This window comes from Cajanus cajan, chromosome 9 (assembly GCF_000230855.2).
Source record: "Cajanus cajan strain Asha chromosome 9, NIPB_CcT2T_4, whole genome shotgun sequence".
Lineage (NCBI taxonomy): Eukaryota > Viridiplantae > Streptophyta > Magnoliopsida > Fabales > Fabaceae > Cajanus > Cajanus cajan.
The window spans coordinates 5,498,120-5,515,037 of record NC_138525.1 but is presented as its reverse complement, the minus strand read 5'-3'; the positions used below and the strand labels follow the sequence as shown (position 1 = coordinate 5,515,037).

At 31.0% G+C, this 16,918-nt stretch overlaps 2 protein-coding genes across 3 annotated transcripts; one reads left to right on the top strand and one right to left on the bottom strand.

Moving 5' to 3' along the window:
• Nucleotides 1-182: 182 nt before the first annotated feature.
• On the top strand, nt 183-7,279 carry ATZW10 (centromere/kinetochore protein, putative (ZW10)). 2 transcript variants are annotated; one of them, XM_020349972.3, is made up of 14 exons: nt 192-929; nt 1,586-1,723; nt 1,860-2,018; nt 2,201-2,362; nt 2,692-2,925; nt 3,000-3,149; nt 3,945-4,037; nt 4,357-4,452; nt 4,710-4,838; nt 4,943-5,020; nt 5,190-5,348; nt 5,445-5,589; nt 5,693-5,775; nt 6,663-7,279. In XM_020349972.3, the coding sequence occupies exons 1-14, from the start codon at nt 381-383 to the stop codon at nt 6,744-6,746; spliced, it is 2,259 nt and encodes a 752-aa protein (XP_020205561.2). In that variant the 5' UTR covers nt 192-380; the 3' UTR covers nt 6,747-7,279. The 2 variants fall into 2 exon arrangements, with proteins under 2 accessions (XP_082919257.1, XP_020205561.2); XM_083063131.1 differs by lacking the exons at nt 5,693-5,775; nt 6,663-7,279 and having other exon boundaries at nt 183-929; nt 5,255-5,348; nt 5,445-5,584.
• An 842-nt stretch (nt 7,280-8,121) lies between these two features.
• Nucleotides 8,122-11,982, bottom strand: PDIL2-2 (PDI-like 2-2). Its single transcript, XM_020381554.3, has 9 exons — nt 11,785-11,982; nt 11,415-11,573; nt 10,695-10,808; nt 9,977-10,140; nt 9,723-9,822; nt 9,349-9,525; nt 8,956-9,101; nt 8,682-8,828; nt 8,122-8,593 (listed from the first exon to the last, which is right to left on the bottom strand). Exons 1-9 carry the CDS (start codon nt 11,923-11,925, stop codon nt 8,419-8,421), a joined length of 1,323 nt encoding a protein of 440 aa, XP_020237143.1. The 5' UTR covers nt 11,926-11,982; the 3' UTR covers nt 8,122-8,418.
• Nucleotides 11,983-16,918: the final 4,936 nt, after the last annotated feature.

The following is a 16,918-nucleotide window of genomic DNA, read 5'->3' as shown; positions in this document are numbered from 1 at the left end:
TTTTATTTTATATTTAATTAAAAATAAATTTATTATTAAATGAGTATCTATTTAATTATCTATTGTTTATACTTATAGCTGATTTTATCTACACATATTTACGGATACTTTTTTTTTTGCTGGGTAAAATAATATTTTAATTTAATTTATCTCTTTTTTCATTAAAAATAAAAATAAAAATAAAACGCATACAAACTTTGGGCCTATCTTTAAATCCCGTTCCAGTAACTGGGCCGGGCTGGGTCTTAACGAGTCACAGAGAGCTAAAACCAAAAAGTCCATCAAGTCCAAACGCTCCCATCTGGCCACCGTCAACAACCCCACACACACACACACACTCCAAGCGCACGTTAGCAACTCCGCCGTCTTCGCCACCGTCGATGGAGTCTCTGTTCGACACGATCAACGTCCGCGACCTTCTCTCGGCGCAAGACCTCTCTGACCCGACCTCCCCTCTCTCGGCGCCGGATCTCCGCCTTCTGATCCAGCGCCTCGAGTCGCAGTCCCTCCAGATCCGCTCTCAGGTGCAGTCCTATCTCGTCTCGCACCGCGATGACTTCGCGCGCCTCTTCTCCGTCTGCAACGACGCCGTTTCGCAGACGCGCGAGGTCTCCGAAGACGTCGCCGCCATCCTCCGCCTCCTCTCCGACCGCCCGATCGATGCGGAGGTGCGCGAGGTCGTGGCCGAGACGAGGGCCAAGCGCGAGGAGTTAAGGGTGAAGAGAGAACTGTTAGGGTTGGTCGGGACCGTTGTGGCATTGAACCAGAGGTTGGATAGTGTGAAAGAAGCGTTGAAGAGTGGAAACTTCGAATTCGCGGCGCATGGGTTGAAGGAGTTGAAGGTGGCGCTTAGAGTTGGTGAGGAGGATGATAGGGAGCCTTTGGTCTATGGCTTGTTGAGGAAGGAGTGGTCTCAGTGCTTTGAAGAGGTACTACTATGCTTTCGTGTTGTGCATTAGGTTTATAGTTATGTGTTAATGCGTGGATTTCGTGCTTTGAATGTATAATTGTGCCAATTGAGTTGAAACCTTTCAGAATGTGAAAGTGAAATATGTCTTGGGGAGTGGTAATTTGAAATGCATTGTCAATCGAGTGTGAAAGGAATGGAGTTCATGTTGATGTATGGGAATGTGCAATAAACAAATACAGTATTTCATGGCTTTGTACATTATTTTTCTTTCCATATTTCTCCCCATATAAAGACTAAGTACTCAGTTATATGGAAACAAAATGCTCATTATCCCTATGGTTACCATGGGTCTGGGAGTTCATTTATGAAGTTTGAATTCAGTCAAGTATATTTTACTTGGAAAATTTTCAACTAAATGAAATGATGATAATAATAATAATCATGTGACGACAATGCTGATAATACACTCTGTAGGAAACAGTTGATGCGCTTTATTTCATATGGCAAGCTCATATTTGCTTTATAGACGATGGTTAAGTTATACTTTCAATGATATATTTAACAATATAATCAATTCATGTGATTTGTGTCATAGTAATGATATGGTGGTTGGATAGTCTGTGATTTTTATTGAGTTTGTGATTGTTTTTAGAGGAATTCGATTTGGGTTTGTAGATTCAAGAGGTCCTCATGAAGTTTATGGAAAAGGCTGTACGATTTGATGGGGACTTGAATCAAGTTGAAGTCAAGTATCATTTAGAAGCTGAGAATGTGAATGGGATAAAGTTACAAACAGTTCTGGAGGCAATGGATGTAAGTTAATTCATATATTTTTGTGCACTCCATTTGGAACTTTTTATTCTATTCCTGTTGTGCTGTTGTAAATTTAGAAATTGATGAGCTCAGTTGTATGTATATATGTTCTTCTTCTAATTTATGTCATTTTTAGGTAGTTGGTATTCTAGAGTATGGGCTTGCTAAAGTTGCTGATTTGACGATGAAGTATATTATTACTCCTTTTGTAAATCAAGGTCGACCTCTTTCTTTTCTAGAGGAATTTTATCAAGAATCAGCTGTACTGAAGATACTTCCATCATCAGATAGTAAGGTGAGTGTGATGTGTTAGGGTCATAGAATCAATTATGTTGCTCATGCTTTGCCATTCCATGACAGAGACGCCTGTCAGCACCTTTGGCAGGGGAGAATGTTGCTTGCTTGATTTAGATAAATTAGGAAGCATTTTCATTTAACTGCTATTGTGTTTCTAAATATCTGATTTTCATTTTGCAGTTTGAATATTTGGATGGAGAATTTCTCTATTCAGGGTTGCAGCTCTTTATCAAATTTATTTACAGAAGTATTTGCTTCCAGAAAAGCTCTTGGATGAGATGTTTTGGACGCTTGACATGGCCAAGGATATCAGAGCTAATAATATCTAGCTTTCTATCTAAGGTTTGCCCCCTTCATCTCTATGCCAATAGAAGCTTGATTGAAGACCATATCCATGCATCCTGTGCTTTGAAACAAGTCTAGGATGTGTATCTATAAAAATACCATTTCATTGATTTCAATTGAAATTTGATTAAATGCTGCTGTTGCCTTATGATATGCAAGCACATAAGGTCTCTGCCATCCCTTCCAACAAAAATAAGATTATTCAGATCCTTGTATATCATATGATCTAGAACAGTTATTTGGTGATTTGTTGCAGTGTCTGATAGCAAGAGAGAATGTGGGTATTTAATAATTTGCAGATAGTCACTCAGGGTGTCTGATTTCAGGTTGTCCCTACAGATGCATCAAAACTTCCTGACTTTCAGAAGATCATCAAATGTACATCTGAATTTGAGTCTGCTTTAAAAGAGCTCAAGTACATTTCAGCATCAGATGACAAGGATAACAGGCTGAGCAATTTTGCTGAAAATGTTGAGGTTCACTTTGCATTTAAGAAAAAGACAGAGATCTTGGCTAAAGCCAGAAATCTGCTTCTAGAATGTGACTTTTCAATTCCTCAAGTGAGTTTTCAGACTGGAAAAAATCTTCTTTTGCTATTGTCATCTGTAGTTATTTATGAAGAATGTTGCTGCAGGAGTATACCAGAGATGGTACTATTTGGAAGAATGATGAAACTTTGGTCCAGTCATCCAGCCATGTGGTAGATTTGCTTTTCTTATCAGAGAGATGTCTAGTATCCAAAGCAGCCAAACAATTGATAGAGCTAGTTCATCAGACACTGCAGGTATACCATCCAGAATAATGAAAATATTTTACTAATGACTCTATGCAGCATATTTTATTTGAATCCTGGACTTTTGTTGGTATGTATATACTGTTTCAATCACTAGATGTACACTGGTTTTCACCAGGCCCATCTTATTCGAGTTAATGGTCACTCTCAATATGGCTTAACTGAAACAATTGCTGCTTTTGTTATACAGCTGATAAATTGAAGGGGAAGTATACAAAATAGTAAACTCCCCTCCCCCCTCCCCAGTAGTTCTAACCTTTTCACTCTAGAATTGAACACGCATCTAGAATTGGTCCTGCTGACAAATACCTGTGAATTATATATAGTTAAGGATGTTAAAGGAATAGTGCCATAACATTTGGAAAATCCCTAAATACATGATGGTGGTTAATAGAGTCCAATGGTGTAGTGTAATCTATATAGTCAAATTCACATAGTTGCTAGTGGGATAAGGCTATTGTTGATGTTGACGTTGTTGTATAGCATTGAAGTTACATTGTCTAGGCTTAAAATGATTTTATTTGATAACCTGACAGTTGATGACGAAGTGAATTTTTTTTTTCATGTTACTAATACTGTGATAATAATTGTTTGATTATTAAACCATTCAAATAATCTTAATTTAATTAAGATTTAAGTATTTTCAGTGTGAAAGTATACACAGATAATTATTACCATTACTGTAATAATAATTGTTTGATTATTAAACCATCCAAATATTGTTTGACCTACAATAATTTTTATATTAACAGTGAAGCTGATCTTTTTAAATGAATATTTGTCCAGGATGTTTGCCTGTCATCTACAAGAGTTGCTTTGGAATTTTATCACACAGTCAGAAATGCTATACTTCTTTATGAAGTAGTTGTCCCTGTCAAGGTTAGCCCTTGTTTAGCAGTGGCACTGCTTTTTAGTATTCCTTTTATCATGGATTGATTTTATGGGTGAATTTAATGAGCAACACTACATTATCGTCAATATAATTATTGATTCTAGAGTAATGTCCTTTATACTAGTATTTATACCTTTCCTGAACATTGGCTGAGATGACCTATAAATGACATCCAATCTTTTTGTGAAGAATTTATTTTCTTTATGCAGTTGTTTTCCGTGTCAATGTTACTACTTTATTTGGGTGTTAGTTGTCTGTGTATACTTTCAGCTTACAGTAATAACTTAATGTTTTTGACTTGTGAAGCTAGAGAGGCAGCTCAATGGCATCAATCAAGTAGCTGTTCTGATGCATAATGACTGTCTTTATCTCTCCCAGGAGATACTTGGATTTGCATTTGAGGTATAAATACTTGAATAACTAAGGATGAAGTAAATACACAACATTTAAAATAAAATGTCTATTTTTTATCCAAAAAATCCAGTTTCTTTATTCCTAATGTATCTTTATTATGTATTGTTTTAATGGTAGTTTGTAGCATTTGCTTAAAACATTACTGGAATTAATGAAAAGTCAAGGCAAACATACAATGTAACCTTGTTTATTTTACATCATGTTTTTTTTTTCTTGGCTCATGCATTTGGATGCTCTTTTCTCAGTATCGAACAGACTTTCCAAGTTCTATGAAGGAGCATGCTGTCTTTATTGATTTGGCTCCAAGGTTTCAGCTATTCGCAGAAGAAATACTGCAGAGACAAGTTCATCTTGTTATTTATAATTTGAAGGAGGTACTGCTTTCATTAAAATGCTTGAAGCATCTAACGATATCTTACTTATAGTTGAGGTTTTTTTTACTGATCTAGTACTTTCTCATATTTGCCCATATTTATAGGCTATAGATGGTGCTGATGGATTTCAGAATACTCATCAGATGCAACGATTTGAGTCAGCTAAATTCAGCATTGACCAGGTAATTTTCTTGTCTGTATAATGTCGACATTACACTTTACCTTACTTCCTTTTGTCTTTTTTCTGTACCCAACCTACAGGGTCGGGTGGATTTGTTACTATAGGTTACTAGTATTAGTTTATGTCTTTTTAGTTTCACAAATGACATGAAACTGAGTGTACTTGATTAGGTTGTTTTCATTCTGGAAAAAGTACATATCATATGGGAGCCACTTTTGCTGCCTTCAACTTACAGGAAAAGCATGTGTACGGTCCTAGAGTCAGTTTTCTCAAGAATTGCTAGAGATATACTTCTATTAGATGACATAGCTGCTGAGGAGACTTTACAGGTAGAATTTATACCATAAGTCAACTAATTAATGTTTGTAGTAGCACAATTGTATTTCATTAGTAGTTTGTCTAAGCATTATTCTACTCATTTTCAGCTACAAAGACTTGTTCACTTAATGCTGGAAAACCTGTCGTCATTATTTGAGTCCTTAGGCCCTGGAGAGCAGAATTTGCATGAGTTGCCTGCAGAGTCTCTTGAAAAATTTATCCCTTCCTTACGTAAAATCCGTAAACTATCTGGTATGCAGTGGCATCTTCTTAGTTTATTCTTTAAAAGATATTCGTTGGATTATCATTGACTCATCCATTGACAACTAACCTCTTTGTCTTTCATTTGTCACAGAATTATTAGATATGCCTTTAAAATCCATTACATCATCTTGGGAGAGTAAAGAATTGCTCTCTTGTGGCTTTACAATAACTGAGGTATTATTTGATTATTGATGACTTTATTTCTTGGCCTTCTTGGGACAATATATTTTATTTCCTTCATTTTTGTGTTAATTATTTTTAAACACTGCCCTGGGATTGTGATTTTATGTCAATGCTTCAATCAGCCAATGTGACCTGAAAGGCTGGTGTTTATATATATTTACTATATATCTCTTTGACAAACACATTAATGTAGCCTTCAATCTGACTTTCTCTTTCCAGTTATTCTTTACAACGTTCTAATAATTTCAAACCAAATTTTTCAATCATCTAATTTGTACATTATCATAATTTAGAAAGCCAAAAGAAGGTTTTGCTTGCAAATTAAAGCTCAAACCATTTGTTTGGACAAGTCTCCCCTGAAGAGCTTATCTTAAATAAAGCTATATGTCCACCCTTCATTTAATTTAAAGTGAATCATAATTTTAACTTCAATTAAAGGTTGAATACACCCTTGCTCACATTAGAGACGTTCTCATTTTAGAGTACCTTTTTACCGTTTGTTTCACCCAGAATTTCTCTGTATATGCATGTGATCGGTTTTGTTATTATCAATCTTCCTTTTTTCCTGCGGTTGATTTTTTTCCCTTCTCATTCCAAATCAAATACTCCTTGTTTTAAAGGGAAAAAAATTGTGGATCAAATTGCTACTACAGGAGAAAACAACTGTTTGAGTGATTTATTACATATGATTGACCAGGATGTTTTGTTCTATTAAAAATGATGTCAAATGTGATATATTTATTTCTTTAGTGTCTTCTTGTTTATGTTACATGCAATTTTTTAAAATATTGTATTAGAATCGTACTTGATGAGCCTTTTCTTTGCATGCCTTCTCACTTGTTATATTCCGTAAATGTCGATTGTTGATCTTTTTGTAGGTGGGAGATTTCATTAAAGCTATATTTACAGACTCACCTTTAAGAAAAGATTGTTTATGGAGGATACAAAATGCGGGCTTTTAGGATTCATATAACTTCCCATTACATTTATAAACCACAAAGAACACTGGAGTTTGAGATTCAGAGATGATCGATCACCTACGCAAAAGCTTGCTTAGTTTGAGCTGCCGCTCTAAATATTACAGAAAGTGCAGATTTGAAGCTGATTAGCGCTGATAAATTTTCTGATGAGGAGGCTTCCCCGTGATGGTTTTGTTGACATCAGTCTATGCTGTAGAATAGTCTTTTACATTTTTCTTTTACGTTTAAAGCAAATGTGGGGAGAGGTTTGGTGCAGACTTGTACCTCGTTTCGATTATAGAGCATCCTAATTGTTGTTCATTGATAGGAAAAACAGATATGAATTAATGGTAGATAGATGAAGGCAGATTCAGTTAGACCATTTTTAGATGCAGATAAATAAACTATTGTGGTCCAGTGTTGTGATTCGTATTAATACGTCAAAAATATTACATTTGGTTACAGTGTACCATTGCCAATATGACAGTTATGCCACAAATGGATTTAAATGATTTATAGATTTTATTCAAATTTAATCCAAATGTCTATGAAAGTGTTTATCAAAATTACTCGTCATTGAATTTGCCTTTTTTGTTGTTAGGATGAATAATCTGAAGTCAAGTTCGTGTTGCTAAAAGATTTAGGAAGCCAGTCAACCTAGGGATAAAGACCTAACAAGGAAAATGTTTCGTCTAGCTTAAATGCTACATCTAACCTATATTTGTTAAAGATAAGACAATTATTAGTTACAAATAACATTGGTTAACGAGATAAAAACCTAATCATAGATCTATGCAAAAAATTAAATTCATTTGCGGTGGGGATGCGAAGGAGTTCTCAGTTCCCTTGTAACCTGTTCTAAGGGGCAATTAGGGATGACAAGATAATTTGAGTGCTGCTACTTGCAACTAATTAGATATAATAGCTAAACGGGTATCTTTAAAGTAAAATGATTTTTCTCTTCTCATAAAACGCTAGGGGACATATATTTCAGTACTGATTTGTGTTCATATTAATTATGATGTCAAGGAAATTATGTACAGTACAATGTTTTAATTTTTTGTTTTATTATTTCTATCTCTTTTTTATAAATAAAAATAATAATAATAATCATATTTTAACAAATATTTATAAACACCTACAAATATTTATAAAATCTGTAAATACTCATTTAGGGAATATTTATGCAACAAGTTTTCATCTAATTGGACAGGTGGCAGGAGGTTAGCACTCCATTGCTATCTCTACGGACAAAGATCCACCAAAGATTTAGATTTCAATAGCATTACCCTATTAATTAACAACTTAACGATTTACAAATAAAGATTTAGATCTCAATAGCATTACCCTATTTATTAATAACTTAACTATTTACAAATTGCAGATAAAAAAATCTTTTGTTATAAAGTCTGAAACTGTTGTGTTGGCTGAATGCTCATTGATAGGGGGAAAAAATTATGGAATCATCATGCTAACATTTTTCTCAGACATATCAGAACCACTGAATGACATATCAAAATCCTCATAAGATCACTCATCACTAGACTGGTCTTTAACTTTGGACATGGATAAAAAACAGAACAGTGAGCACAATCATCATGTGAAACGCCTAGCCTGCTAGCTTTAATAATCGGTGGTAGAAACTTTAATTTGGTATAATTCCCATCTTAATTGATCATAACTCATCCTTGCTTGAAGGATCTTCCCCCATTAGTTCTTCAAGAGAAAATTCATCCTCCTCAATTATTTCTCCATCTTTTCCATCCCATGGTTCTGTCTTTACAATGGCTGGAGTGCCTTGCAGTGGCAAATTTCCTTTGCCTCCTTGTCCAGCTTCTTTCACAAATTCTCTGAAACAAATAAGTGGATAATATTCAAAGACGTGTTCTTCCCAGTAATGTTTACTATTTTATCATAAAGTTAGAAGAACAGACTTACATAATATGTTCAAGTTCAAAAGCACTCTTGAGAGGAGCATAAACAGCTTTCTTAAGGTTGAGGGCCACCAAAGCTGGATAACCATACCCACCAACACCCACATGCTTCTCAAGATCTGGTTGTTTATTTGCAGCTACCCAGACGTAACTATCCGCGACAAAAATTCAATTAAAAAATGTTAAAATTTCACCAATAACAATTTTAGATATGTAGAGACTAATCGTAGACTGATAGTGAAGTGTAGAATCTAAACAAAGATTTACTTTTTACTTGCCTGTATGGACTCCTTTTAAACTTCTCTGCAACTGATAATAACTGCTGAATGTATCTGTTTCTCCCCTCAGCCTTGGAATCCAAAATGTCAGGAAGGAAGGCAACAAAACATATTGCAGCAGAACCACATTTCTCTTCCAAAACATCCTGCAGGGAAGGTTCACGTTGATTATCTCAGGCAAAGCACGAGTTAAGGAAATGAAACAAAAGGTGTTAATTAGAAAATAAAGCATTTATTATATTGAAAAAACCATTCAATGCTTTTTTTTAATAACTGAAATCATTTAATAGAATATATATCTAATATTAAATGTTTGATAATCAAGCACTCTCGTTAGCAAGATCCATTATCTTGTATCATCTCTTCCAAACCAATGGAAAAGAAAATGCTTACTGGACTGTGTAGCTCTGTCACTTCTGGAGGAGCAATGTTTGTTTCTAGCTGCTCTAATGCAAATGATTCAATAGCTGAGGCAGTTCTTGCACCTTCATAAGGAATAGGACTATCTTTATCAGCACCAAATACTAAGATTGTTGGGAATCCTTGAACTTTGAACCTGCTCATTAGAGACTGATAACACAAATATCCTGTCAGAATAATATAAACTAAAGAGCATAATTAAGAATTATAAAATAAAACTGCACTTAAGAGTCTTAACCTTATCAAGAGGAGAATAAATAAATTGAAAAGTCATACAGTAACCATTTTGATCACCACCATTGGAGTTTTGACTAGTTCTTATCAAATATATAGACATATAAGCCTACCTTTTCAGCGTCACAGTCAACATGGCCCAGTTTAACCTTCCCTTTCAAATTATTGGATGCTTTCTTCCACTCAGGAGCTAACTTTTTACAGTGTCCACACCTTTGGAAACAAAAGAGGATAAATGTTATTAGAGCTACAAATATGACGTGCAGATAACGTTTTACAAAGTCCACACCTTTTGAATACTTTAGGTTCAGTCAGGTAATAGAACACCATATGCAGCATTAGATTTAGGAACACAGTCAGCACTTACCAAGGTGCGAAAAATTCCACAATCCAAAGTTCTTTGCTTTTGAGGACCAATTCATCAAAGTTGCCAGAGTTTAATTCTACTGAAGAACTGGTTTCTGTCTTTTCATTTGATCCTCCTGTTGCTTTTCCTTTTCCATTTAACCTATCCTTCAAAAGAGCCTTTACCTGTATATGCAGAGAAAATACTTACTGGATATTTTAAAAAAAGACTGTATATTAGGAACACGGGAAGAGGACTAACAATGAGTAACAAATCAAAAAAATTAATCGATGAATTATCACACTATAGCCTGTCAATTATGATTTTTATTTATTTATTTATTCAAATGAAAATTTCCAATGGACAACAACATATCAAACATCAGCCAATAAAACATGCAAACCATGAATACAAGACACTATTGAATGTGAGTGGTTTTTTGTTAACTTTACCTTTTAAACCATAGAATTAAAAACATTCCATTTTAATCCTTATAGTTATACATACCATTATTGTTTTCTTTTAGTCCATATAATTTCACAAATTTTACCTTTTAGTTCCTATAACAATAGACAACAAGGACTAGAAATAAACAAAAATGATATGTAGTCATTCAACTTTTCATAGAAATACAAGAAATTGTTTTGTTTGTTAGAAAAGCGGACGTGTATCCACTCTATCAGATATATTAGATTAAGAAACTTTAGTGGCAAAAAGGTTAAAAAATCTTCCAACAAACCTGTTTAAGTGCAAATTCAGCAATTGGTTTGACATCTCTGGCTCCTTGGTAATCAACTGGTGGTTTTCCAGGTGCAAACACTTTTATAGTTGGAAATCCTCTAATTCCATATTCCTGTGGGGAATAGGGGAAAAACAACACACACACACATGCACAAATATTAATGTTTTTGAAACTTCCAGTGTAAAGTTACAATAACAAATGAAGAAAACAGCCAAAAATGTGAATCATAACTGAAAAAAACTACAAGGATTAAATGAATGTCATGAAAACATGACACAGATTATATGAACAAACAGGGAAAGAAAGAATCTCCAGAGAATACAGAGACTGGGGCTAGATCCAAAAGGAAAAATAAATAAATTAACGCACAATATTTCTTGCATGTTGATATGCCATAAAAATGATAAAAACAAAATAAATTATCTAAAATGGCTCCGGTGGCGAGGTCCAATTCAATTAGCCATATTCGATTATTTGAAACAGCTAAAAGAGGACAAATGATTATGCATAACAGAACTGTGTTTTGATCATGCTTGATCCACAAAAAGGCATATCATACGTAAAAATTAAAGCCTATAAAAATGCATCTTCATAATCCCAAAAGGCTGATTGCAAGAAACAAACGACACATGCAACAAAGTCTCCATTTAACAGACTTGAATATTTAATCAAATAAAAAATGTCATCATTAATGAAGTGATGAACAAAAAAAAAAACCTGAGCCAAAGATTGGTGAGCATCAGCATCAAGTGCTGCCACAGTAACTACACCCTTCAACACAGTAGCTGCCTTCTCCCATATTGGAGTCAGAGCTTGACAGTGTCCACACCATGGGGCGAAAAATTCAACAAGAACAACTCCATTTGAATTCAGAACCTGTCAAGTACCTCGATTCAGCAATCAAAACTGTAATCACAAAATTATCATATAACAAAACCACAGATATCTACATGCCCACATGGATTTCAAGTGCAAAGATGCAAAATTTGACGTTTCTACGCAATACCCAATTGCAAATAATGGTAAATACAGTGGGATCACGAAATGGGGCAATGGAGAAAATGTTGAAAATTTAAATTTGATTCACCTTGGACTTGAAGTTAGAGGGAGTGAGCTGGAGCACGGGTGAAGAGGCTCCATAGAGAGCGTATGAAGGAGCGATGTTGAAGATAAATAACAAAAGAGGAAAAGAAATGAAAAATAGGGTTCTAAATTGAGACTTTGGCATTGTCTTTCTCTCACACTTCGCACTCTGAATCTGCGTAGGGAAGAAACAACCCTTCTTAGTTTTTCTGTTCCAGGACTTTCTATTACCACGTGTGTCATCCAATCATATTTATCCACGTCAGCCTCCATTGTTCTTAAATAAAAAAATAAAAAAAAATCTTCTCTTATTTATTTTTTCTTCGAGAGATTCTTTCTTATATTAATACTTCTAAAAATTAAAATAAAGCAGGTTGATGTTAAAATATATACATAGGTATATATAAGTGTTTATTACGTTTAAATAAATTTATTATAAAAGATAATTACTCTTTAACACTTTTTCTTTTAAAAATTATTAATTTATTCAAAAAAATTAAGATTATTATCTTTTCAAATCAATTTAAACGAAATTATCTCTTAAAAATTCATGAAAGATACTTAATTTGCAGTAAAAGAAACTTTTTTAACAAATTAACACATTTAATAAAAAAATATTAACAAATTTTTAAAAAAATCATCTTATTGTTAATTTAATATCTTAACATGATAAATATCGATACTTATATATATTTTTAATTTCTATAAAATAAATAAGTTTTGATTTTATTTTTTTTAATTTTTTATCCTTCTAAAATTTATAATTATTATTGTGTAATTATTTTTAATTACTTGTTTGTTTCATCTCATATGCTATCTAAAATTTTAGTAATACTACATTAATGATTTTAGATTTTACAAAGATAAAAATAAAAGAAAAATAGTTTTATTAAAAAAAATCAAAATTCACTTATTTTACAAAAATAAAAAAATATTTTATAAGGACAAAATTAATATTTAGTGATTTTAAAAAAATTATTGATGAAAATCAAAATTCGTAATTTTTTTTAATTAAATACATAATCTAATTATCAATTAGAATTGATCCTTAATATTTATAACAATTAAATACATAACTTAAGTATCAATTAGAATTAATCCTTAATATCATTAAATCTTAAAGATTTGATCATCAAAATTGAAAATTACTGTTATTTAATCTCTTAATAAATTAAAGTGTTAATTTAGTCACTAACATTAGAAACTTAATTGAATTTAGACAACGACTAACTTTAAAGACAAATAATTAATATTTATAATTTAAAGTTAACTTTAGAATAATTGTTAAATAATCAAGAGTGAATTTTTTTATTAAAAAAATAATATTATTTTATTTATTATTAAGAAATATTAAAAAATATAATATTAATGTTAATAACACTTTTATTATGGTTTTAATAAAAATAAATTACTTATTAACTTTATCTATTGTTTCAACAATAACGATTAACTGAATTAACAATAGTTTGAGATTAAATTAATTATTCATTTTCTCCAAAAAAGTTATATGCATATATGTGAGAAGTAGGAACATCTTTACAAAAATGATATATAATAATATAACCACAAATAAATATGCAATTGATGTGAGTTATGGAACATTAATTTTATGTGATAAAAGCTTGATTAATGAATGTTTGGATTAGGATTCAGCTGATAGTTGGGAGAATGTCTATTTTATATTAATTTTTTATTTTGGACAACAGATATATAGTAATTGTTTTTTCTAATAACAAACTTTTATCATGTGTGGCTAGTCTGTGATCAGAGTAATGTTTGGTTTCAACACTTCTCCTTTGTATTCCTCTTGGTGTTTTGGTTGAGAAAGTGATTATACTGTGTTTTGGATATCAGATGTTGCATTTCAAAAAGCAAAAATGTGGCATAACACTGTCTTGTAACACGTGATTGTACAATACTTATCAAGGGTCATCAATATAATCAGGTAATGGTTGGAAATTAGTGTATTCAACAATGTGGCCACAAAAACAAATCCTAAACTCAATGGTAAAATATTGAAGAAAATGTATAAAAAAGATTCGACTAGTAAAAGCTTTTGTTATTAAAAAGTTAGTGAAATTAAAGTACAGAAGGGGAGATCAATTGCAGAATACTTGAATGACTTCCAAGACTTGGTAATTAAATTAGTTGGTTTTCATAAAGCTAGTACTAGAAGATGAATTACACGCATTGCTACTTTTGAGTTATCCAAAAGTCGATAAAGGTTAGTGTGATTTCATTAAGCAATTATGCTCTAGAAGGAGAATTGACTGTCTAAAATATGTTCAATGAAAATGCAAGAAAAGACTTGGTATTAAGTAGTTACTGTCAATAAGAACTTTACATTCGATAGAGATGAATGGGTTAATTAATTAACATACAAATAAAATTAAAAAAACCTATATATCTTCTGTATTAAGGTATTAAACAGAGTCAAATTTAAGAATAGTTTAAAAGTACAGGTACCTAGGTCCTTAATTGGGAGGGACTCTTTTTTTTTTAATTTCTCATATTTTAAGAAAAAAATTAAAAACATTTCTTGTTTATTTTCTCATATTTCAAGAAAAATATTTCTTGTCTTATTTTTATATGCACGTTAAAAAAATAGGATTACATACTTATGCTTTAATTTTCATTCAATTTATTTATTTTTTATTTATAAAAAAACTTTCATTCAGTTTTGTATTAAACAATGACACTGAAAAATATATTAAAAAAATATTTTGAAATAAAAAAATTCACTCAATAACATATTAGATTCACTCTCTAAATTTGATGTAAAGGAAAAATGAAAGTTGAACTTAATAAAATAAGTACTTATACTTGAGAAACTATTTTTAAATCAGAAAACTTACTATATATTATTAATATATTCTTCTTCTCTAAAATTATATCACGTACTTAATATAATAAGATGTATAATTTTTTTAACAAAATTAAGCATCTATTTTTTAAAAAAATATATTTTTATATTTCAATTCTTATATTTAAGAGGTCCTAATTTATTATTTTGTCTAAGACTTATGAAATATCAAAATCGATGCTTTCTTAAGTTGATATGTTATATCAAATTCATTTATGTAGTTTATATTGAATTATTAACCAAATTGTTTTCCATGTTTTTAATTTTATATTTCTAAATAGTTAATATCAAAATTAATAATTTAACAATCAGTAATAATTAATGGCTAAGTTCATTGGTTATTCATGGATGAAACATGAAAGAAAGATTGTTAATGTATAAATGTGAATGAAAATTTCATATTATATATATATATATTGAAAAACATATAAGTAATTTTTTTTATAAATATAATATTTGAGTAATATGGTGTTGCTGTATGTTGAAGAAAAGAGTTGTATTATAAATTTGAATGAATTATTGACTCAACGTCATCCTGCCATGCCACTTCTAACAAAGTATTGTTTATGTGTGGAAATATAATCAAATATAGTAATGAAGATTAAAATATTACTCAAATATAAAATTGTATATGTATGTTTTTCGAACACGAGTAAGAACTAAGAAAACGTAGCTTATCATTGTCATTCCTATTTTGATTAAAAAAAAATTGTTATATTTGAATGATAAATCTAAAGAGAAAACACTATTTATATCTCTTGGGCTTGAAAAATAATAGAGAAAATATTATAATATTATTTTATAGCTAAAAGTCCTTTATATGAAATAAATATTTTTAGTCTTTATATTAATCTTTTCAATCATTTTTAGTTTGATAAAAAAATTAGTTCTAATATTTGTAATTTTTTATATTTTAATCTTTGTTATTAATTTTTCTTTTTGTAATATTATCTCTTAATTTGGATAACAATTTAACTTTAAATATTTTATTTTGTTGAATGTATTCTAAATTAAATTTTTTAACGTTTAATATCTCTTTTATAATTTCATTTATGAAGTTCCCTATTGAGATATCATTTTTTATACCATTACAAAAATTAAAAATCTTTATATAAAACAAACAATATCAAAAAAAAAAAAAAATAACAATAGAGGCTAAAATAATGATAGAATATAATAAATAAAAAAATTGTCTTAAATTATAGAGATTGAAAAAGAATGAAAAGATAAATATAATAATTTAAAAATAATTATTTTAAATTATAAGATTAAAAAATAAGATGAGTGAAAATATTGAATAAAAAATATTTGAACCTTATTTTATATATTGAGTGGAAAATATTTAGAGTTTGTCCCTGTTTTTCCCGCGGCGGTTTTCTTTATCTCTGCGCTACCAAATGAAATTTTAGTTTAAACTGACATTATTTGTTCAGCCCAACACATTGTAAGTAATCATGAACCAACCAACCAACATGTGACTTTGTCCATAGCTGAACCAACCCATTTGGTTAACTGTTAGTTTCTCAGTACAACTCCAAATCAAATTTACCATCCAAGTTATGAAAAGAAGTAAGATTGGTGAGTCTTGGTGTGTATGAGGAGAATGTTCTAGATGAAGTGGTCACGAGATTCCAAATAATTTGCATCAGATGAAGTGATCTCAGTATGTTACTTGAGAAAACCCTTAACTGAGTCTGAGGCTGACCTTCGTCATTACAAGACAAGAACATACATTTTAAATTTTCAAGATTTTTGAGTCTCATAAACCGTGTGGGACCCTTACTTAGATTCTCTAAATACATTTTAAATGTCATGGATCTAGATTTTCATTTAAAATTGAGTAACGCCTCGTTTTTTACATTTCCAAACCATAATGTGTCACATATTTTGAGTCTTTAATGTTTATATTTTGTCCTCCCTATGCTGTATTGAACCAAATTCTCACAAAAAGGGGATTCACTTCAGTAAAAAAAAAAAAGAGGTACAGTTCTAACAACTTTATAGTCATCTCTTTATATAAATTATATGAAATATGAATGTATTTTGGAATTGTTAACTAGAGTGCTTTCACAACTCACAAGGTTTTATTCCATGAGAGCTTTTTTAAAAATATTTTTCTTAGCCTTTTATTTCTTGTAATTAATTATTTAATTTATTTTAATCTGTGTATCTAAATTATTTTTTAAAAAATATCAATAATTAAAAATAACATTGCACTACAATATAAATTGCTTTAACAATCTAAATTTTAATTTATATGGTCAAAAAAATTATT